This window comes from Hyla sarda, chromosome 10 (assembly GCF_029499605.1).
Source record: "Hyla sarda isolate aHylSar1 chromosome 10, aHylSar1.hap1, whole genome shotgun sequence".
NCBI lineage: Eukaryota > Metazoa > Chordata > Amphibia > Anura > Hylidae > Hyla > Hyla sarda.
Window position 1 is genome coordinate 289,570 of NC_079198.1, and position 24,941 is coordinate 314,510.

General features: G+C 40.8%; 1 protein-coding gene across 1 annotated transcript in view; it reads right to left on the minus strand.

Moving 5' to 3' along the window:
• LOC130294126 (neural cell adhesion molecule 1-like) overlaps positions 1-22,641 on the minus strand; it is a 48,555-nt gene extending 25,914 nt beyond the window's left edge. Inside the window, exons 1-6 of the mRNA XM_056543604.1 lie at positions 22,563-22,641; positions 13,654-13,737; positions 11,233-11,442; positions 9,521-9,664; positions 9,304-9,441; positions 4,033-4,144 (exon numbers count right to left, since the gene is read on the minus strand). Coding sequence (XP_056399579.1) covers positions 4,033-4,144; positions 9,304-9,441; positions 9,521-9,664; positions 11,233-11,442; positions 13,654-13,737; positions 22,563-22,641 — 767 coding nt within the window. The remainder of the gene's footprint in view (positions 1-4,032; positions 4,145-9,303; positions 9,442-9,520; positions 9,665-11,232; positions 11,443-13,653; positions 13,738-22,562) is intronic.
• Positions 22,642-24,941: the final 2,300 nt, after the last annotated feature.

A 24,941-nucleotide genomic window follows, 5' to 3' on the forward strand; every position in this document is an offset into this window, starting at 1 on the left:
CTGCTGTGATGTGTATCTAATCCTATCATGTGTGATACTGTCTGCTGAGATGTGTATCTAATCCTATCATGTGTGATACTGCCTGCTGTGATGTGTATCTAATCCTATCATGTGTGATACTGCCTGCTGTGATGTGTATCTAATCCTATCATGTGTGATACTGCCTGCTGTGATGTGTATCTAATCCTACAATGTGTGATACTGTCTGCTGTGATGTGTATCTAATCCTATCATGTGCGATACTGTCTGCTGAGATGTGTATCTAATCCTATCATGTGTGATACTGTCTGCTGAGATGTGTATCTAATCCTATCATGTGTGATACTGCCTGCTGTGATGTGTATCTAATCCTATCATGTGTGATACTGCCTGCTGTGATGTGTATCTAATCCTATCATGTGTGATACTGCCTGCTGTGATGTGTATCTAATCCTATCATGTGCGATACTGTCTGCTTAGCTGCTGTATCTAATCCTATCATGTGTGATACTGTCTGCTGAGATGTGTATCTAATCCTACCATGTGGGATACTGCCTGCTGTGATGTGTATCTAATCCTATCATGTGTGATAATGTCTGCTGAGATGTGTATCTAATCCTATCATGTGCGATACTGTCTGCTGAGATGTGTATCTAATCCTATCATGGGCGATACTGCCTGCTGTGATGTGTATCTAATCCTATCATGTGTGATACTGTCTGCTGTGATGTGTATCTAATCCTATCATGTGTGATACTGTCTGCTGAGATGTGTATCTAATCCTACAATGTGTGATACTGTCTGCTGTGATGTGTATCTAATCCTATCATGTGTGATACTGTCTGCTGAGATGTGTATCTAATCCTATCATGTGCGATAATGTCTGCTGAGATGTGTATCTAATCCTATCATGTGCGATACTGTCTGCTGAGATGTGTATCTAATCCTATCATGTGCGATACTGTCTGCTTACCTGCTGTATCTAATCCTATCATGTGTGATACTGTCTGCTGTGATGTGTATCTAATCCTACCATGTGTGATACTGTCTGCTGAGATGTGTATCTAATCCTACCATGTGGGATACTGCCTGCTGTGATGTGTATCTAATCCTATCATGTGCGATACTGTCTGCTGAGATGTGTATATAATCCTATCATGTGTGATAATGTCTGCTGAGATGTGTATCTAATCCTATCATGTGCGATACTGTCTGCTGAGATGTGTATCTAATCCTATCATGTGTGATAATGTCTGCTGAGATGTGTATCTAATCCTATCATGTGCGATACTGTCTGCTTAGCTGCTGTATCTAATCCTATCATGTGTGATACTGTCTGCTGAGATGTGTATCTAATCCTATCATGTGCGATACTGTCTGCTGAGATGTGTGTCTAATCCTATCATGTGTGATACTGTCTGCTGTGATGTGTATCTAATCCTACCATGTGTGATACTGTCTGCTGAGCTGTGTATCTAATCCTATCATGTGTGATACTGTCTGCTGAGATGTGTATCTAATCCTACCATGTGTGATACTGTCTGCTGAGATGTGTATCTAATCCTAACATGTGCGATACTGTCTGCTGAGATGTGTATCTAATCCTACCATGTGTGATACTGTCTGCTGAGATGTGTATCTAATCCTACCATGTGTGATACTGCCTGCTGTGATGTGTATCTAATCCTATCATGGGCGATACTGTCTGCTGAGATGTGTATCTAATCCTATCATGTGCGATACTGTCTGCTGAGATGTGTATCTAATATTATCATGTGCGATACTGTCTGCTTAGCTTCTGTATCTAATCCTATCATGTGTGATACTGTCTGCTGAGATGTGTATCTAAGCCTACCATGTGGGATACTGCCTGCTGTGATGTGTATCTAATCCTACCATGTGTGATACTGTCTGCTGAGATGTGTATCTAATCCTACCATGTGTGATACTGTCTACTGAGATGTGTATCTAATCCTACCATGTGTGATACTGCCTGCTGTGATGTGTATCTAATCCTACCATGTGTGATACTGTCTGCTGAGATGTGTATCTAATCCTATCATGTGTGATACTGTCTGCTGTGATGTGTATCTAATCCTATCATGTGCGATACTGCCTGCTGTGATGTGTATCTAATCCTACCATGTGTGATACTGTCTGCTGAGATGTGTATCTAATTCTATCATGTGTGATACTGTCTGCTGTGATGTGTATCTAATCCTATCATGTGCGATACTGCCTGCTGTGATGTGTATCTAATCCTACCATGTGTGATACTGTCTGCTGAGATGTGTATCTAATCCTACCATGTGTGATACTGTCTGCTGAGATGTGTATCTAATCCTACCATGTGTGATACTGCCTGCTGTGATGTGTATCTAATCCTAATGTGTATCTAATCCTATCATGTGTGATACTGTCTGCTGAGATGTGTATCTAATCCTACCATGTGTGATACTGTCTGCTGTGATGTGTATCTAATCCTATCATGTGTGATACTGCCTGCTGTGATGTGTATCTAATCCTAATGTGTATCTAATCCTATCATGTGTGATACTGTCTGCTGAGATGTGTATCTAATCCTACCATGTGTGATACTGTCTGCTGAGCTGTGTATCTAATCCTATCATGTGCAATACTGCCTGCTGAGCTGTGTATCTAATCCTATCATGTGTGATACTGTCTGCTTAGCTGCTGTATCTAATCCTATCATGTGTGATACTGTCTGCTGTGATGTGTATCTAATCCTATCATGTGTGATACTGTCTGCTGAGCTGCTGTATCTAATCCTATCATGTGTGATACTGCCTGCTGTGATGTGTATCTATTCCTACCATGTGTGATACTGTCTGCTGAGTTGTGTATCTAATCCTACCATGTGCGATACTGCCTGCTGTAATGTGTATCTAATCCTATCATGTGTGATACTGTCTGCTGTGATGTGTATCTAATCCTATCATGTGTGATTCTGTCTGCTGAGTTGTGTATCTAATCCTATCATGTGCGATACTGCCTGCTGTGATGTGTATCTAATCCTACCATGTGTGATACTGTCTGCTGTGATGTGTATCTAATCCTACCATGTGCGATACTGCCTGATGTAATGTGTATCTAATCCTATCATGTGTGATACTGCCTGCTGTGATGTGTATCTAATCCTACCATGTGTGATACTGTCTGCTGAGATGTGTATCTAATCCTATCATGTGTGATACTGTCTGCAGAGATGTGTATCTAATCCTATCATGTGTGATACTGCCTGCTGTGATGTGTATCTAATCCTACCATGTGTGATACTGTCTGCTGTGATGTGTATCTAATCCTACCATGTGTGATACTGTCTGCTGTGATGTGTATCTAATCCTATCATGTGTGTTACTGTCTGCTGAGCTGTGTATCTAATCCTACCATGTGTGATACTGCCTGCTGTGATGTGTATCTAATCCTACCACGTGTGATACTGTCTTCTGCACTGTGTATCTAAGCCTCATGTGTGATACTGTCTGTTGAGCTGTGTATCTAACCTTATCATGTGTTATACTGTCTGTTGAGCTGTGTATCTAATCCTACCATGTGTGATACTGTCTGCTGAGCTGTGTATCTAATCCTATCATGTGTTATACAGTCTGCTGAGATGCAGTATCTAAGCCTCATGTGTGATACTGTCTGTTGAGCTGTGTATCTAATTCTATCATATGTGATACTGTCTGCTGAAATGCTGTATCTAATCTTATCCTGTGTGATACTGTCTGCTGAGCTGTGTATCTAAGCCTACCATGTGTGATACTGTCTGCTGTGCTGTGTATCTAAGCCTCATGTGTGATACTGTCTGCTGAGCTGTGTATTTAAGCCTCATGTGTGATACTGTCTGCTGTGCTGTGTATCTAAGCCTACCATGTGTGATACTGTCTGCTGTGCTGTGTATCTAAGCCTCATGTGTGATACTGTCTGCTGAGCTGTGTATCTAAGCCTCATGTGTGATACTGTCTGCTGTGCTGTGTATCTAAGCCTCTCATGTGTGATACGGTTACAGTACACAGAGGGGTCACTTACTTCTTCCATGTGATGCGGGGTTCGGGGTGCCCGCTCACGAAGCAGGTGAAGGACGTGTTGGATTTGGAGGTGATGTTGGGGTTTGTGGTGTTGAAGTGAACGATCGGAGCGGCTGAAACACAAGAGGTTAATTGTTACATTGTTTCCTTCTGTATCAGCGCTGGGTATAGGAGGAAACGCTTCATAGGTTACGGGACCATTGGATACTGTTATATGGGGTCTATCACTATGGACACTGTTATATGGGGTCTATCTCTATGGACACTGTTATATGGGGTCTATCTCTATGGACACTGTTATATGGGGTCTATCTCTATGGACACTGTTATATGGGGTCTATCTCTATGGACACTGTTATATGGGGTCAATCACTATGGACACTGTTATATGGGGTCTATCTCTATGGACACTGTTATATGGGGTCTATCTCTATGGACACTGTTATATGGGGTCTATCTCTATGGACACTGTTATATGGGGTCTATCACTATGGACACTGTTATATGGGGTCTATCACTATGGACACTGTTATATGGGGTCAATCACTATGGACACTGTTATATGGGGTCTATCTCTATGGACACTGTTATATGGGGTCAATCTCTATGGACACTGTTATATGGGGTCAATCTCTATGGACACTGTTATATGGGGTCTATCTCTATGGACACTGTTATATGGGGTCTATCTCTATGGACACTGTTATATGGGGTCAATCACTATGGATACTGTTATATGGGGTCTATCACTATGGACACTGTTATATGGGGTCTATCACTATGGACACTGTTATATGGGGTCTATCACTATGGACACTGTTATATGGGGTCTATCTCTATGGACACTGTTATATGGGGTCTATCACTATGGATACTGTTATATGGGGTCTCTCTCTATGGATACTGTTATATGGGGTCTATCACTATGGATACTGTTATATGGGGTCTATCTCTATGGATACTGTTATATGGGGTCTCTCTCTATGGATACTGTTATATGGGGTCTATCACTATGGACACTGTTATATGGGGTCTATCTCTATGGACACTGTTATATGGGGTCTATCTCTATGGACACTGTTATATGGGGTCTATCTCTATGGACACTGTTATATGGGGTCTATCTCTATGGACACTGTTATATGGGGTCTATCTCTATGGACACTGTTATATGGGATCTATCTCTATGGACACTGTTATATGGGGTCAATCTCTATGGACACTGTTATATGGGGTCTATCTCTATGGACACTGTTATATGGGGTCTATCACTATGGACACTGTTATATGGGGTCTATCTCTATGGACACTGTTATATGGGGTCTATCTCTATGGACACTGTTATATGGGGTCTATCTCTATGGACACTGTTATATGGGGTCTATCTCTATGGACACTGTTATATGGGGTCAATCTCTATGGACACTGTTATATGGGGTCTATCTCTATGGACACTGTTATATGGGGTCTATCTCTATGGACACTGTTATATGGGGTCTATCTCTATGGACACTGTTATATGGGGTCTATCACTATGGACACTGTTATATGGGGTCTATCTCTATGGACACTGTTATATGGGGTCTATCTCTATGGACACTGTTATATGGGGTCTATCTCTATGGACACTGTTATATGGGGTCTATCTCTATGGACACTGTTATATGGGGTCTATCACTATGGACACTGTTATATTGGGTCTATCTCTATGGACACTGTTATATGGGGTCTATCTCTATGGACACTGTTATATGGGGTCTATCTCTATGGACACTGTTATATGGGGTCTATCTCTATGGACACTGTTATATGGGGTCTATCTCTATGGACACTGTTATATGGGGTCTATCTCTATGGACACTGTTATATGGGGTCTATCACTATGGACACTGTTATATGGGGTCTATCACTATGGATACTGTTATATGGGGTCTATCTCTATGGACACTGTTATATGGGGTCTATCTCTATGGACACTGTTATATGGGGTCTATCTCTATGGACACTGTTATATGGGGTCTATCTCTATGGACACTGTTATATGGGGTCTATCTCTATGGATACAGTTATATGGGGTCTATCACTATGTACACTGTTATATGGGGTCTATCTCTATGGACACTGTTATATGGGGTCTATCTCTATGGACACTGTTATATGGGGTCTATCTCTATGGACACTGTTATATGGGGTCTATCACTATGGACACTGTTATATGGGGTCTATCTCTATGGACACTGTTATATGGGGTCTATCTCTATGGACACTGTTATATGGGGTCAATCTCTATGGACACTGTTATATGGGGTCTATCACTATGGACACTGTTATATTGGGTCTATCTCTATGGACACTGTTATATGGGGTCTATCTCTATGGACACTGTTATATGGGGTCTATCTCTATGGACACTGTTATATGGGGTCTATCACTATGGACACTGTTATATGGGGTCTATCACTATGGACACTGTTATATGGGGTCTATCTCTATGGACACTGTTATATGGGGTCTATCACTATGGACACTGTTATATGGGGTCTATCTCTATGGACACTGTTATATGGGGTCTATCTCTATGGACACTGTTATATGGGGTCTATCTCTATGGACACTGTTATATGGGATCTATCTCTATGGACACTGTTATATGGGGTCAATCTCTATGGACACTGTTATATGGGGTCTATCTCTATGGACACTGTTATATGGGGTCTATCACTATGGACACTGTTATATGGGGTCTATCTCTATGGACACTGTTATATGGGGTCTATCTCTATGGACACTGTTATATGGGGTCTATCTCTATGGACACTGTTATATGGGGTCTATCTCTATGGACACTGTTATATGGGGTCAATCTCTATGGACACTGTTATATGGGGTCTATCTCTATGGACACTGTTATATGGGGTCTATCTCTATGGACACTGTTATATGGGGTCTATCTCTATGGACACTGTTATATGGGGTCTATCACTATGGACACTGTTATATGGGGTCTATCTCTATGGACACTGTTATATGGGGTCTATCTCTATGGACACTGTTATATGGGGTCTATCTCTATGGACACTGTTATATGGGGTCTATCTCTATGGACACTGTTATATGGGGTCTATCACTATGGACACTGTTATATTGGGTCTATCTCTATGGACACTGTTATATGGGGTCTATCTCTATGGACACTGTTATATGGGGTCTATCTCTATGGACACTGTTATATGGGGTCTATCTCTATGGACACTGTTATATGGGGTCTATCTCTATGGACACTGTTATATGGGGTCTATCTCTATGGACACTGTTATATGGGGTCTATCACTATGGACACTGTTATATGGGGTCTATCACTATGGATACTGTTATATGGGGTCTATCTCTATGGACACTGTTATATGGGGTCTATCTCTATGGACACTGTTATATGGGGTCTATCTCTATGGACACTGTTATATGGGGTCTATCTCTATGGACACTGTTATATGGGGTCTATCTCTATGGATACAGTTATATGGGGTCTATCACTATGTACACTGTTATATGGGGTCTATCTCTATGGACACTGTTATATGGGGTCTATCTCTATGGACACTGTTATATGGGGTCTATCTCTATGGACACTGTTATATGGGGTCTATCACTATGGACACTGTTATATGGGGTCTATCTCTATGGACACTGTTATATGGGGTCTATCTCTATGGACACTGTTATATGGGGTCAATCTCTATGGACACTGTTATATGGGGTCTATCACTATGGACACTGTTATATTGGGTCTATCTCTATGGACACTGTTATATGGGGTCTATCTCTATGGACACTGTTATATGGGGTCTATCTCTATGGACACTGTTATATGGGGTCTATCACTATGGACACTGTTATATGGGGTCTATCACTATGGACACTGTTATATGGGGTCTATCTCTATGGACACTGTTATATGGGGTCTATCACTATGGACACTGTTATATGGGGTCTATCTCTATGGACACTGTTATATGGGGTCTATCTCTATGGACACTGTTATATGGGGTCAATCACTATGGACACTGTTATATGGGGTCTATCTCTATGGACACTGTTATATGGGGTCTATCTCTATGGACACTGTTATATGGGGTCTATCTCTATGGACACTGTTATATGGGGTCTATCACTATGGACACTGTTATATGGGGTCTATCTCTATGGACACTGTTATATGGGGTCTATCTCTATGGACACTGTTATATGGGGTCTATCTCTATGGACACTGTTATATGGGGTCTATCACTATGGACACTGTTATATGGGGTCTATCTCTATGGACACTGTTATATGGGGTCTATCTCTATGGACACTGTTATATGGGGTCTATCTCTATGGACACTGTTATATGGGGTCTATCACTATGGACACTGTTATATTGGGTCTATCTCTATGGACACTGTTATATGGGGTCTATCACTATGGACACTGTTATATTGGGTCTATCTCTATGGACACTGTTATATGGGGTCTATCTCTATGGACACTGTTATATGGGGTCTATCTCTATGGACACTGTTATATGGGGTCTATCTCTATGGACACTGTTATATGGGGTCTATCTCTATGGACACTGTTATATGGGGTCTATCACTATGGACACTGTTATATTGGGTCTATCTCTATGGACACTGTTATATGGGGTCTATCTCTATGGACACTGTTATATAGGGTCTATCTCTATGGACACTGTTATATGGGGTCTATCTCTATGGACACTGTTATATAGGGTCTATCTCTATGGACACTGTTATATGGGGTCTATCTCTATGGACACTGTTATATGGGGTCTATCACTATGGACACTGTTATATAGGGTCTATCTCTATGGACACTGTTATATGGGGTCTATCTCTATGGACACTGTTATATGGGGTCAATCACTATGGACACTGTTATATGGGGTCTATCTCTATGGACACTGTTATATGGGGTCTATCTCTATGGACACTGTTATATGGGGTCTATCTCTATGGACACTGTTATATGGGGTCTATCTCTATGGACACTGTTATATGGGGTCTATCACTATGGACACTGTTATATGGGGTCTATCTCTATGGACACTGTTATATGGGGTCTATCACTATGGACACTGTTATATGGGGTCTATCTCTATGGACACTGTTATATGGGGTCTATCTCTATGGACACTGTTATATGGGGTCAATCACTATGGACACTGTTATATGGGGTCTATCTCTATGGACACTGTTATATGGGGTCTCACCGTTGACGATGACGGAGACGTTCTTGTACGCCTTCTCCTCCCTCTCTCTGATATACGCCGTGCAGTAATACATCCCGGCATCAGACAGCTGGATCTTCTCTATGGTCAGGACCCCATCAGGACTGGCAGAGAGGTGACCTGTCAGGGAGTCACAGGACTGTTATGGGGACATCCAGAGGGGGCGATGTCTGCATAGTCTGTAGGTAAAGACACTTACCTGGGAGCGGGGTGATGGGCATTCCATATCGATACCATGTGACCTGGGGCCGCGGGATCCCCTCCACATTACAGGGCAGCTTGGCTGTGGAATCAGCAGAAAATTCCTTCCGGGTCGCAACGTCCTTCACAAATGTTGGTTTTTCTGCATTAGTTACAAAATGTCTTATCATAGGAAATCATCATATGACCCTTCACCCCCCTGACCTCTAGGGGTCCCTGCTGAGCAGTTATATATATAATCATGTGACCTTCACCCCCTGACCTCTAGGGGTCCCTGCTGAGCAGTTATATATATAATCATGTGACCTTCACCCCCTGACCTCTAGGGGTCCCTGCTGAGCAGTTATATATATATAATCATGTGACCTTCACCCTCCTGACCTCTAGGGGTCCCTGCTGAGCAGTTATATATATAATCATGTGACCTTCACCCCCCTGACCTCTAGGGGTCCTTGCTGAGCAGTTATATATAATCATGTGACCTTCACCCTCCTGACCTCTAGGGGTCCCTGCTGAGCAGTTATATATATAATCATGTGACCTTCACCCCCTGACCTCTAGGGGTCCCTGCTGAGCAGTTATATATATAATCATGTGACCTTCACCCTCCTGACCTCTAGGGGTCCCTGCTGAGCAGTTATATATAATCATGTGACCTTCACCCTCCTGACCTCTAGGGGTCCCTGCTGAGCAGTTATATATATAATCATGTGACCTTCACCCTCCTGACCTCTAGGGGTCCCTGCTGAGCAGTTATATATAATCATGTGACCTTCACCCTCCTGACCTCTAGGGGTCCCTGCTGAGCAGTTATATATAATCATGTGACCTTCACCCTCCTGACCTCTAGGGGTCCCTGCTGAGCAGTTATATATAATCATGAGACCTTCACCCCCTGACCTCTAGGGGTCCCTGCTGAGCAGTTATATATAATCATGAGACCTTCACCCCCTGACCTCTAGGGGTCCCTGCTGAGCAGTTATATATATAATCATGTGACCTTCACCCCCCTGACCTCTAGGGGTCCCTGCTGAGCAGTTATATATATAATCATGTGACCTTCACCCTCCTGACCTCTAGGGGTCCCTGCTGAGCAGTTATATATATAATCATGAGACCTTCACCCCCTGACCTCTAGGGGTCCCTGCTGAGCAGTTATATATATAATCATGTGACCTTCACCCCCCTGACCTCTAGGGGTCCCTGCTGAGCAGTTATATATATAATCATGTGACCTTCACCCCCTGACCTCTAGGGGTCCCTGCTGAGCAGTTATATATATAATCATGTGACCTTCACCCCCTGACCTCTAGGGGTCCCTGCTGAGCAGTTATATATATAATCATGTGACCTTCACCCCCTGACCTCTAGGGGTCCCTGCTGAGCAGTTATATATATAATCATGTGACCTTCACCCCCTGACCTCTAGGGGTCCCTGCTGAGCAGTTATATATATAATCATGTGACCTTCACCCCCCTGACCTCTAGGGGTCCCTGCTGAGCAGTTATATATATATAATCATGTGACCTTCACCCTCCTGACCTCTAGGGGTCCCTGCTGAGCAGTTATATATATATAATCATGTGACCTTCACCCTCCTGACCTCTAGGGGTCCCTGCTGAGCAGTTATATATATAATCATGTGACCTTCACCCCCTGACCTCTAGGGGTCCCTGCTGAGCAGTTATATATTTTGCGCTGTGACTTACGGATGACCCTCAGTTTCAGCTCCACAGTGGCGGTCTCCCCGGATTCGGACTCGGCGTGACACTGTATAGTGCGCTCTGGCTCCGCCTTGTTCGCCGTCACGTACACACTCCGTATACTCTCGTCTATATGCTTCTGTCTGTAACGATTGTCTTCATCTTCAATCTCATCTCCGGCAGAATCCAACCATTTTATTGTGGCCTCAACAGTCGCTACGGAGGAACGAAACATTATAGATGTGATCACAGCCCCGCCCCCTGTGACATGTGATCACAGCCCCGCCCCCTGTGACATGTGATCACAGCCCCGCCCCCTGTGACATGTGATCACAGCCCCGCCCCCTGTGACATGTGATCACAGCCCCGCCCCCTGTGACATGTGATCACAGCCCCGCCCCCTGATATAATATAATGACATGTGATTACAGCCCCGCCCCCTGATATAATATAAGGACATGTGATGACAGCCCCGCCCCCTGATATAATATAATGACTTATGATGACAGCCCCGCCCTCTGATATAATATAATGACATGTGATGACAACCCCGCCCCCTGATATAATATAATGACATGTGATCACAGCCCCGCCCCCTGATATAATATAATGACATGTGATGACAGCCCCGCCCCCTGATATAATATAAGGACATGTGATGACAGCCCCGCCCCCTGATATAATATAATGACATGTGATGACAACCCCGCCCCCTGATATAATATAATGACATGTGATCACAGCCCCGCCCCCTGATATAATATAATGACATGTGATGACAGCCCCGCCCCCTGATATAATATAATGACATGTGATCACAGCCCCGCCCCCTGATATAATATAATGACATGTGATGACAGCCCCGCCCCCTGATATAATATAATGACATGTGATTACAGCCCCGCCCCCTGATATAATATAATGACATGTGATGACAGCCCCGCCCCCTGATATAATATAATGACATGTGATGACAGCCCCGCCCCCTGATATAATATAATGACATGTGATGACAGCCCCGCCCCCTGATATAATATAATGACATGTGATGACAGCCCCGACTCCTGATATAATATAATGACATGTGATGACAACCCCGCCCCCTGATATAATATAATGACATGTGATGACAGCCCCGCCCCCTGATATAATATAATGACATGTGATGACAGCCCCGCCCCCTGATATAATATAATGACATGTGATCACAGCCCCGCCCCATGATATAATATAATGACATGTGATGACAGCCCCGCCCCTTGATATAATGACATGTGATCACAGCCCCGCCCCCTGATATAATATAATGACATGTGATGACAGCCCCGCCCCCTGATATAATATAAGGACATGTGATTACAGCCCCGCCCCCTGATATAATATAATGACATGTGATCACAGCCCCACCCCCTGATATAATATAATGACATGTGATTACAGCCCCGCCCCCTGATATAATATAATGACATGTGATTAAAACCCCGCCCCCTGATATAATATAATGACATGTGATCACAGCCCCGCCCCCTGATATAATATAATGACATGTGATGACAACCCCGCCCCCTGATACAAGATAATGACATGTGATGACAGCCCCGCCCCCTGATATAATATAATGACATGTGATCACCGCCTCGCCCCCTGATAATGACATGTGATCACAGCCCCGCCCCCTGATAATGACATGTGATCACAGCCCCGCCCCCTGATAATGACATGTGATCACAGCCTCGCCCCCTGATAATGACATGTGATCACAGCCCCGCCCCCTGATAATGACATGTGATCACAGCCCCGCCCCCTGATAATGACATGTGATCACAGCCCCGCCCCCTGATAATGACATGTGATCAAAGCCCCACCCCCTGATAATGACATGTGATCACAGCCCCGCCCCCTGATAATGACATGTGATCACAGCCCCGCCCCCTGATAATGACATGTGATCACAGCCCCGCCCCCTGATAATGACATGTGATCACAGCCTCGCCCCCTGATAATGACATGTGATCACAGCCCCGCCCCCTGATAATGACATGTGATCACAGCCCCGCCCCCTGATAATGACATGTGATCACAGCCCCGCCCCCTGATAATGACATGTGATCAAAGCCCCACCCCCTGATAATGACATGTGATCACAGCCCCGCCCCCTGATAATGACATGTGATCACAGCCCCACCCCCTGATAATGACATGTGATCACAGCCCCGCCCCCTGATAATGACATGTGATCACAGCCTCGCCCCCTGATAATGACATATGATCACAGCCCCGCCCCCTGATAATGACATGTGATCACAGCCCCGCCCCCTGATAATGACATGTGATCACAGCCCCGCCCCCTGATAATGACATGTGATCACAGCCCCGCCCCCTGATAATGACATGTGATCAGGAGTAGACTATAGGACGGTTTCTTACATTTACATAGAAAGTTCTTTTCTTCTCCCAGATAAATCTCCCCATTGGGCGGAATGATCTCTAGTCCCGGCTTAGAACAGAAAACTAAAAAAAGATACAAATATTTATAAAAACTTTCTTATTAATAATAATATTAATCTACTTGTTATATTAAATGAATACATTTCTATAAACTCCATCTAAGGGTTAAATAAGAAATTCATAAAAAAGAACTCCACCCAAGAATTATAGAACTCCACCCAAGAATTATAGAACTCCACCCAAGAATTATAGAACTCCACCCAATAATTATAGGAGAACTCCACTCAATAATTATAGGAGAACTCCACCCAATAATTATAGGAGAACTCCACCTAATAATTATAGGAGAACTCCACCTAATAATTATAGGAGAACTCCACCTAATAATTATAGGAGAACTCCACCCAATAATTATAGGAGAACTCCACCCAATAATTATAGAACTCCACCCAATAATTATAGGAGAACTCCACCTAATAATTATAGGAGAACTCCACCTAATAATTATAGGAGAACTCCACCTAATAATTATAGGAGAACTCCACCCAATAATTATAGGAGAACTCCACCCAATAATTATAGGAGAACTCCACCCACAAATTATAAGAGAGAACTCCACCCAATAATTATAGGAGAACTCCACCTAATAATTATAGGAGAACTCCACCTAATAATTATAGGAGAACTCCACCTAATAATTATAGGAGAACTCCACCCAATAATTATAGGAGAACTCCACCCACAAATTATAAGAGAGAACTCCACCCAATAATTATAGGAGAACTCCACCCAATAATTATAGGAGAACTCCACCTAATAATTATAGGAGAACTCCACCTAATAATTATAGGAGAACTCCACCCAATAATTATAGGAGAACTCCACCCAATAATTATAGGAGAACTCCACCTAATAATTATAGGAGAACTCCACCCAATAATTATAGAACTCCACCCAATAATTATAGGAGAACTCCACCCAATAGTTATAGGAGAACTCCACCTAATAATTATAGGAGAACTCCACCTAATAATTATAGGAGAACTCCACCCACAAATTATAAGAGAGAACTCCACCCAATAATTATAGGAGAACTCCACCTAATAATTATAGGAGAACTCCACCCAATAATTATAGAACTCCACCCAATAATTATAGGAGAACTCCACCCAATAGTTATAGGAGAACTCCACCTAATAATTATAGGAGAACTCCACCTAATAATTATAGGAGAACTCCACCCACAAATTATAAGAGAGAACTCCACCCAATAATTATAGGAGAACTCCACCCAATAATTATAGGAGAACTCCACCTAATAATTATAGGAGAACTCCACCTAATAATTATAGGAGAACTCCACCTAATAATTATAGGAGAACTCCACCCACAAATTATAAGAGAGAACTCCACCCAATAATTATAGGAGAACTCCACCCAATAATTATAGGAGAACTCCACCCAATAATTATAGGAGAACTCCACCCACAAATTATAAAAGAGAACTCCACCCAATAATTATAGGAGAACTCCACCCAATAATTATAGAACTCCACCCAAGAATTATAGAACTCCACCCAATAATTATAGGAGAACTCCACCCAATAATTATAGGAGAACTCCACCCAATAATTATAGGAGAACTCCTCCCAATAATTATAGGAGAACTCCACCCAATAATTATAGGAGAACTCCGCCTAATAATTATAGGAGAACTCCACCTAATAATTATAGGAGAACTCCACCCACAAATTATAAGAGAGAACTCCACCCAATAATTATAGGAGAACTCCACCCAATAATTATAGAACTCCACCCAAGAATTATAAAACTCCACCCAATAATTATAGGAGAACTCCACCCAATAATTATAGGAGAACTCCACCCAAGAATTATAGAACTCCACCCAATAATTATAGGAGAACTCCACCTAATAATTATAGGAGAACTCCACCCAATAATTATAGGAGAACTCCACCCAAGAATTATAGGAGAACTCCACCCAATGATTATAGGAGAACTCCACCCACAAATTATAAGAGAACTCCACCCAATAATTATAGGAGAACTCCACCCACAAATTATAAGAGAGAACCCAATAATCTCCACCCAATAATTATAGGAGAACTCCACCCAAGAATTATAGGAGAACTCCACCCAAGAATTATAGGAGAACTCCACCCAATAATTATAGGAGAACTCCACCTAATAATTATAGGAGAACTCCACCCAAGAATTATAGGAGAACTCCACCCACAAATTATAGGAGAACTCCACCCAATAATTATAGGAGAACTCCACCCACAAATTATAAGAGAGAACTCAATAATCTCCACCCAATAATTATAGGAGAACTCCACCCAAGAATTATAGGAGAACTCCACCCAAGAATTATAGGAGAACTCCACCCAAGAATTATAGGAGAACTCCACCCAAGAATTATAGGAGAACTCCACCCACAAATTATAAGAGAGAACTCCACCCAATAATTATAGGAGAACTCCACCCAAGAATTATAGGAGAACTCCACCCAAGAATTATAGGAGAACTCCACCCACAAATTATAAGAGAGAACTCCACCCAAGTATTATAGGAGAACTCCACCCAAGAATTATAGGAGAACTCCACCCACGAATTATAGGAGAACTCCACCCACGAATTAAAGGAGAGAACTCCACCCAAGAATTATAGGAGAACTCCACACAAGAATTATAGGAGAACTCCACACAAGAATTATAGGAGAACTCCACACAAGAATTATAGGAGAACTCCAACCACAAATTATAAGAGAGAACTCCACCCAATAATTATAGGAGAACTCCACCCACAAATTGTAAGAGAGAACTCCACCCACAAATTATGAGAGAACTCCACCCAAGAATTATAGGAGAACTCCACCCAAGAATTATAGGAGAACTCCACCCACAAATTATAAGAGAGAACTCCACCCAATAATTATAGGAGAACTCCACCCAAGAATTATAGGAGAACTCCACCCAAGAATTATAGGAGAACTCCACCCACAAATTATAAGAGAGAACTCCACCCAAGTATTATAGGAGAACTCCACCCAAGAATTATAGGAGAACTCCACCCAAGAATTATAGGAGAACTCCACCCACGAATTAAAGGAGAGAACTCCACCCAAGAATTATAGGAGAACTCCACACAAGAATTATAGGAGAACTCCACACAAGAATTATAGGAGAACTCCACACAAGAATTATAGGAGAACTCCAACCACAAATTATAAGAGAGAACTCCACCCAATAATTATAGGAGAACTCCACCCACAAATTGTAAGAGAGAACTCCACCCACAAATTATGAGAGAACTCCACCCAAGAATTATAGGAGAACTCCACCCAAGAATTATAGGAGAACTCCAACCACAAATTATAAGAGAGAACTCCACCCAATAATTATAGGAGAACTCCACCCACAAATTGTAAGAGAGAACTCCACCCACAAATTATGAGAGAACTCCACCCAAGAATTATAGGAGAACTCCACCCAAGAATTATAGGAGAACTCCAACCACAAATTATAAGAGAGAACTCCACCCAATAATTATAGGAGAACTCCACCCACAAATTGTAAGAGAGAACTCCACCCACAAATTATAAGAGAAAACTCCACCCAAGAATTATAGGAGAACTCCACCCAAGAATTATAGGAGAACTCCACCCAAGAATTATAGGAGAACTCCACCCACAAATTATAAGGGAGAACTCCACCCAAGAATTATAGGAGAACTCCACCCACGAATTAAAGGAGAGAACTCCACCCAAGAATTATAGGAGAACTCCAACCACAAATTATAAGAGAGAACTCCACCCAAGAATTATAGGAGAACTCCACCCACAAATTAAAGGAGAGAACTCCACCCAAGACTTATAGGAGAACTTCACCCAAGACTTATAGGAGAACTCCACCCATGAATTATAGGAGAACTCCACCCACAAATTGTAAGAGAGAACTCCACCCACAAATTATAAGAGAGAACTCCACCCAATAATTATAGGAGAACTCCACCCACAAATTATAAGAGAGAACTCCACCCAAGAATTATAGGAGAACTCCACCCAAGAATTATAGGAGAACTTCACACACAAATTATAAGAGAGAACTCCACCCAAGAATTATAGGAGAACTCCACCCCAGAATTATAGGAGAACTCCACCCACAAATTATAAGAGAGAACTCCACCCACAAATTATAAGAGAGAACTCCACCCAAGAATTATAGGAGAACTCCACCCACAAATTATAAGAGAGAACTCCACCCAAGAATTATAGGAGAACTCCACCCACAAATTGTAAGAGAGAACTCCACCCACAAATTATAAGAGAGAACTCCACCCAAGAATTATAGGAGAACTCCACCCAAGAATTATAGGAGAACTCCACCCACAAATTATAAGAGAGAACTCCACCCATGAATTATAGGAGAACTCCACCCACAAATTATAAGAGAGAACTCCACCCAAGAATTATAGGAGAACTCCACCCACAAATTATAAGAGAGAACTCCACCCAAGAGTTAGAGGAGAACTCCACCCAAGAATTATAGGAGAACTCCACCCAAGAATTATAGGAGAACTCCACCCACAAATTAAAGGAGAGAACTCCACCCAAGAATTATAGGAGAACTCCACCCACAAATTAAAGGAGAGAACTCCACCCAAGAATTATAGGAGAACTCCACCCAAGAATTATAGGAGAACTCCACCCAAGAATTATAGGCGAACTCCAACCACAAATTATAAGAGAGAACTCCACCCAATAATTATAGGAGAACTCCACCCACAAATTGTAAGAGAGAACTCCACCCACAAATTATAAGAGAGAACTCCACCCAAGAATTATAGGAGAACTCCACCCAAGAATTATAGGAGAACTCCACCCAAGAATTATAGGAGAACTCCACCCAAGAATTATAGGAGAACTCCACCCACGAACTAAAGGAGAGAACTCCACCCAAGAATTATAGGAGAACTCCAACCACAAATAAGAGAGAACTCCACCCAAGAATTATAGGAGAACTCCACCCACAAATTAAAGGAGAGAACTCCATCAAAGAATTATAGAGAACTCCACCCACAAATTAAAGGAGAGAACTCCACCCAAGACTTATAGGAGAACTCCACCCAAGAATTATAGGAGAACTCCACCCACAAATTATAAGAGAGAACTCCACCCAAGAATTATAGGAGAACTCCACCCACGAATTATAGAACTCCACCCACGAATTATAAGAGAGAACTCCACCCACAAATTATAAGAGAGAACTCCACCGACAAATTATAATAGAGAACTCCACCCAATAATTATGAGAGAACTCCACCCAATAATTATGAGAGAACTCCACCCAAGAATTATAAGAGAGAACTCCACCCAAGAATTATAAGAGAGAACTCCACCCAAGAATTATAGGAGAACTCCACCCACGAATTATAAGAGAGAACTCCACCCAATAATTATAAGAGAGAACTCCACCCAAGAATTATAAGAGAGAACTCCACCCAAGAATTATAGGAGAACTCCACCCACAAATTATAGGAGAACTCCACCCAATAATTATAAGAGAGAATTCCCCCCAAGAATTATAAGAGAGAACTCCACCCACGAATTATAAGAGAGAACTCCACCCAAGAAATTATAAGAGAGAACTCCACCCACAAATTATAAGAGAGAACTCCACCCAAGAATTATAAGAGAGAACTCCACCCACGAATTATAAGAGAGAACTCCACCCACAAATTGTAAGAGAGAACTCCACCCACGAATTATAAGAGAGAACTCCACCCACAAATTGTAAGAGAGAACTCCACCCACAAATTGTAAGAGAGAACTCCACCCACGAATTATAAGAGAGATCTCCACCCAAGAATTATAAGAGAGAATAAGAGAGAACTCCACCCAATAATTATAAGAGAGAATAAGAGAGAACTCCACCCAAGAATTATAAGAGAGAACTCTATCCATGAAACATCCTAAAAGTGAACTTCACCCATAAATTAAAGGAGAACTCCACCTAAAAATCTAAAGATAGCACTGTTTTAAAAGAAATAAAGAAAAACCCCACACAAAAATGAAAGGAAAACTTCTTAACAGTGACCTCCACCCAAGAATCAAAGGAGAACTCTGATTAAGAGTTAAAGGAAAACTCCACCCAAAAATCAAAAGATACCACTAATTTAAAAAACTTAAAGGAAAACTCCACCCAAGACTCAAAGAAAAGCTCCATCAATACAATAAAAGTGAAATCTACCCTAGACTTAAAGGAGAACGCCAATCAAAAACATTTAAAGGAAAACTCCACCCAGAAGTCAATAGATAGCACGAAGTAAAAAAAATTAAATAAAGGAAAACTCCACCCAAGACTCAAAGGAAAACGTCATCCATAAATTAAAAGTGAAATCCACCCTAGACCTAAATGAGAACTCCGATTAAAAAACTTAAAGGACAACTCCACCCAATAATTGTTTCCAGCTGTTACTGTGATTTAGTCCCTAAAGCAGTGTTTTTCAAAGAGTGTGTCTCCAGCTGTTGCAAAACTACAACTCCCAGCATGTCCGGACAGCCGACGACTCCTATCCTGAAATCCTCTGTGCTGCTGGGGACTCTACTCCTTACACACTAACAGCTGGTGCAAAACTACAACTCCCAGCATGTCCGGACAGCCAAAGGCTGTCCGGGCATGCTGGGAGTTGAAGTTTTGCAACAGCTGGAGGCACCCTGGCTAGAAAAGCATTGTGATTTTCTGTGGGTCAGACTGGTGATCACATGACCCAGTGACAGTAATAAAATACATTGATGCAACGGCTGTCCGGGCATGCTGGGAGTTGTAGTTTTGCAACAGCTGGAGACACACTGTTTGGAAACCCTCCCCCCCCCCCCCCCCCCCCCCCCCAGAAGGAGTCAGAGCAGACTTTAAATACTGTATATCCTTCACACATCATTGTACAATTTTATTTATTTATTTAATTTAGATATTGCAACAAAATATTTATGTAAAACAAAACAAAGCAAAACAAATAAAGAGCCAAGAATCCTAATAATGACACATTCCTACCTATAATATTTCCTATTTATCTGATTATCATAACATAAATTCTGGGATCAGACTCGTCACCAAGTGCAGGTCAGGTTCACGACAATCTGCGCGTACGATTAACCCCGCGGGAGCGGTCGCTGCGGCCCAGGACGTCTGCAGATCTTATCCTGCGCACCCTGACTATGACACGCGTGCAGCATCTGGGACAATGCCCTCCGCTATCTCCAGCTGCACAACTACAACTCCCAGCATGCCATGACAGTATTGCTTATAGAACTGGGCAGCGATCTCCAACCTGTGGCTCACGAGCTGCCGCAGAACTACAACTCCCAGCATGTCCTGACTGCATCGCTCATTGTATAGGACAGTGATCTCCAACCTGTGGCTCTATAGCTGTTCCAGAACTACAACTCCCAGCATGTCCTGACTGCATCACTTATTGTCTAGGGAAGTGAATTCCAACCTGAGGCTATCCAGATGTTGCAGAACTACAACTCCCAGCATGCCCTGACAGCATTGCACTTTGTATAGAGTAGTGATCTCCAATCAGTGACCTTTCAGCTATTGGAACACTATAAATCCCATCACAGCTGGAGGCTGTCCGGACATGCTGGAAATTGTAGTTTTGCAACAACTGGAGAGCCAATAGTTGGACATTTTTTCTCTATACCAGTGTTTCCCAACCAGGGTGCCTCCAGCTGTTGCAAAACTACAACTCCCAGCATTGCCCCATAGTAATCTACACATGGTAAAAAAACAAAAATAAACTAAATTGCAACAAATAAAATCTTTCTTTTCATTACATAAATAGGAAACAGCTAAAATAGATAAATATATAACATAAAAAAATCAAATCAAATACAAAAATGAAAAGTTCTCTCCAAAGACTGAAAAAGATAGTTAACACCGTACAAAAATTATAAAAAAAAAACACAAAAGTGACATTGTATCACTTCGTAATAATAGCAATAATAACGTCACAGTATATAATACATTGTATCACTCTGTAATAATAGCAATAATAACGTCACACGAGTAAATACCAGTATATAATACATTGTATCACTCTGTAATAATAGCAATAATAATGTCACAGTATATAATACATTGTATCACTCTGTAATAATAGCAATAATAACGTCACAGTATATAATACATTGTATCACTCTGTAATAATAGCAATAATAACGTCACAGTATATAATACATTGTATCACTCTGTAATAATAGCAATAATAACGTCACAGTATATAATACATTGTATCACTCTGTAATAATAGCAATAATAACGTCACAGTATATAATACATTGTATCACTCTGTAATAATAGCAATAATAACGTCACAGTATATAATACATTGTATCACTCTGTAATAATAGCAATAATAACGTCACAGTATATAATACATTGTATCACTCTGTAATAATAGCAATAATAACGTCACAGTATATAATACATTGTATCACTCTGTAATAATAGCAATAATAACGTCACAGTATATAATACATTGTATCACTCTGTAATAATAGCAATAATAACGTCACAGTATATAATACATTGTATCACTCTGTAATAATAGCAATAATTACTTCACAGTATATAATACATTGTATCACTCTGTAATAATAGCAATAATAACGTCACAGTATATAATACATTGTATCACTCTGTAATAATAGCAATAATAACGTCACAGTATATAATACATTGTATCACTCTGTACTGTGTAAATACATAGTAAATCCCCAAAAGCAAATAATAGAATATAATGTAACAAAATGTAATAGAAGGAGAAAAGGAATGTAACAGAATTGTATCAGGATTTCTCACCTGTTGGGGACAAGAACAGCAACAAGAGGATGGAGAATCCTGGAGGAGGCGTCTTGTGGTCCTTGTGGTGAATGTGCATCTTGTGGTCCTTGTGGTGACTGTGGTCCTGGAGCTGATCCTTAGAGGATTTATACCCTGATGCCCCTGACCCTGCCCTCTGCCCCCTCCTCACCTCACCTCACGTCCCGCTCCTGATCACCTCACAACCCTGTCATCCCAGAGTCTAAGAGGCGCCAGAAGAAAGAACAGAGGGAGGAAAGAGGAGAAGAGACAAGGAAGGAAGGAAGACCGGAGTATATAGGACCACAGCATATATACTATATACCAGCATGGTCCACATCACTATATACAGGAGATATATAACTTATATCAGCTGTACACATATATTATATACAGTATATACCAGGTTATACCAGCATGGTCCATATCACTATATACAGGAGATATATAACTTATACCAGCTGTACATATATATTATATACAGTATATACCAGGTTATACCAGCATGGTCCATATCACTATATACAGGAGATATATAACTTATACCAGCTGTACATATATATTATATACAGTATATACCAGGTTATACCAGCATGGTCCATATCACTATATACAGGAGATATATAACTTATACCAGCTGTACATATATATTATATACAGTATATACCAGGTTATACCAGCATGGCCCATATCACTATATACAGGAGATATATAACTGATACCAGCTGTACATATATATTATATACAGTATATACCCATGTTATACCAGCATGGTCCATATCACTATATACAGGAGATATATAACTTATACCAGCTGTACATATATATTATATACAGTATATACCAGCATGGTCCATATCACTATATACAGGAGATATATAACTTATACCAGCTGTACATATATATTATATACAGTATATACCAGGTTATACCAGCATGGCCCATATCACTATATACAGGAGATATATAACTTATACCAGCTGTACATATATATTATATACAGTATATACCCAGGTTATACCAGCATGGTCCATATCACTATATACAGGAGATATATAACTTATACCAGCTATACATATATAATTATATACAGTATATACCCAGGTTATACCAGCATGGTCCATATCACTATATACAGTATATATAACTTATACCAGCTGTGCATATATATTATATACAGTATATACCAGGTTATACCAGCATGGTCCATATCACTATATACAGGAGATATATAACTTATACCAGCTGTACATATATATTATATACAGTATATACCAGGTTATACCAGCATGGTCCATATCACTATATACAGGAGATATATACCTTATACCAGCTGTACATATATATTATATACAGTATATACCCATGTTATACCAGCATGGTCCATATTACTATATACAGGAGATATATAACTTATACCAGCTGTACATATATATATTATATACAGTATATACCAGGTTATACCAGCATGGTCCATATCACTATATACAGGAGATATATAACTTATACCAGCTGTACATATATATTATATACAGTATATACCCAGGTTATACCAGCATGGTCCATATCACTATATACAGGAGATATATAACTTATACCAGCTGTACATATCTATTATATACAGTATATACCAGGTTATACCAGCATGGTCCATATCACTATATACAGGAGATATATAACTTATACCAGCTGTACATATATATTATATATAGTATATACCCAGGTTATACCAGCATGGTCCATATCACTATATACAGGAGATATATAACTTATACCAGCTATACATATATAATTATATACAGTATATACCCAGGTTATACCAGCATGGTCCATATCACTATATACAGTATATATAACTTATACCAGCTGTGCATATATATTATATACAGTATATACCAGGTTATACCAGCATGGTCCATATCACTATATACAGGAGATATATAACTTATACCAGCTGTACATATATATTATATACAGTATATACCAGGTTATACCAGCATGGTCCATATCACTATATACAGGAGATATATAACTTATACCAGCTGTACATATATATTATATACAGTATATACCAGGTTATACCAGCATGGTCCATATCACTATATACAGGAGATATATAACTTATACCAGCTGTACATATATATTATATACAGTATATACCAGGTTATACCAGCATGGTCCATATCACTATATACAGGAGATATATAACTTATACCAGCTGTACATATATATTATATACAGTATATACCAGGTTATACCAGCATGGTCCATATCACTATATACAGGAGATATATAACTTATACCAGCTGTACATATATATTATATACAGTATATACCAGGTTATACCAGCATGGTCCACATCACTATATACAGGAGATA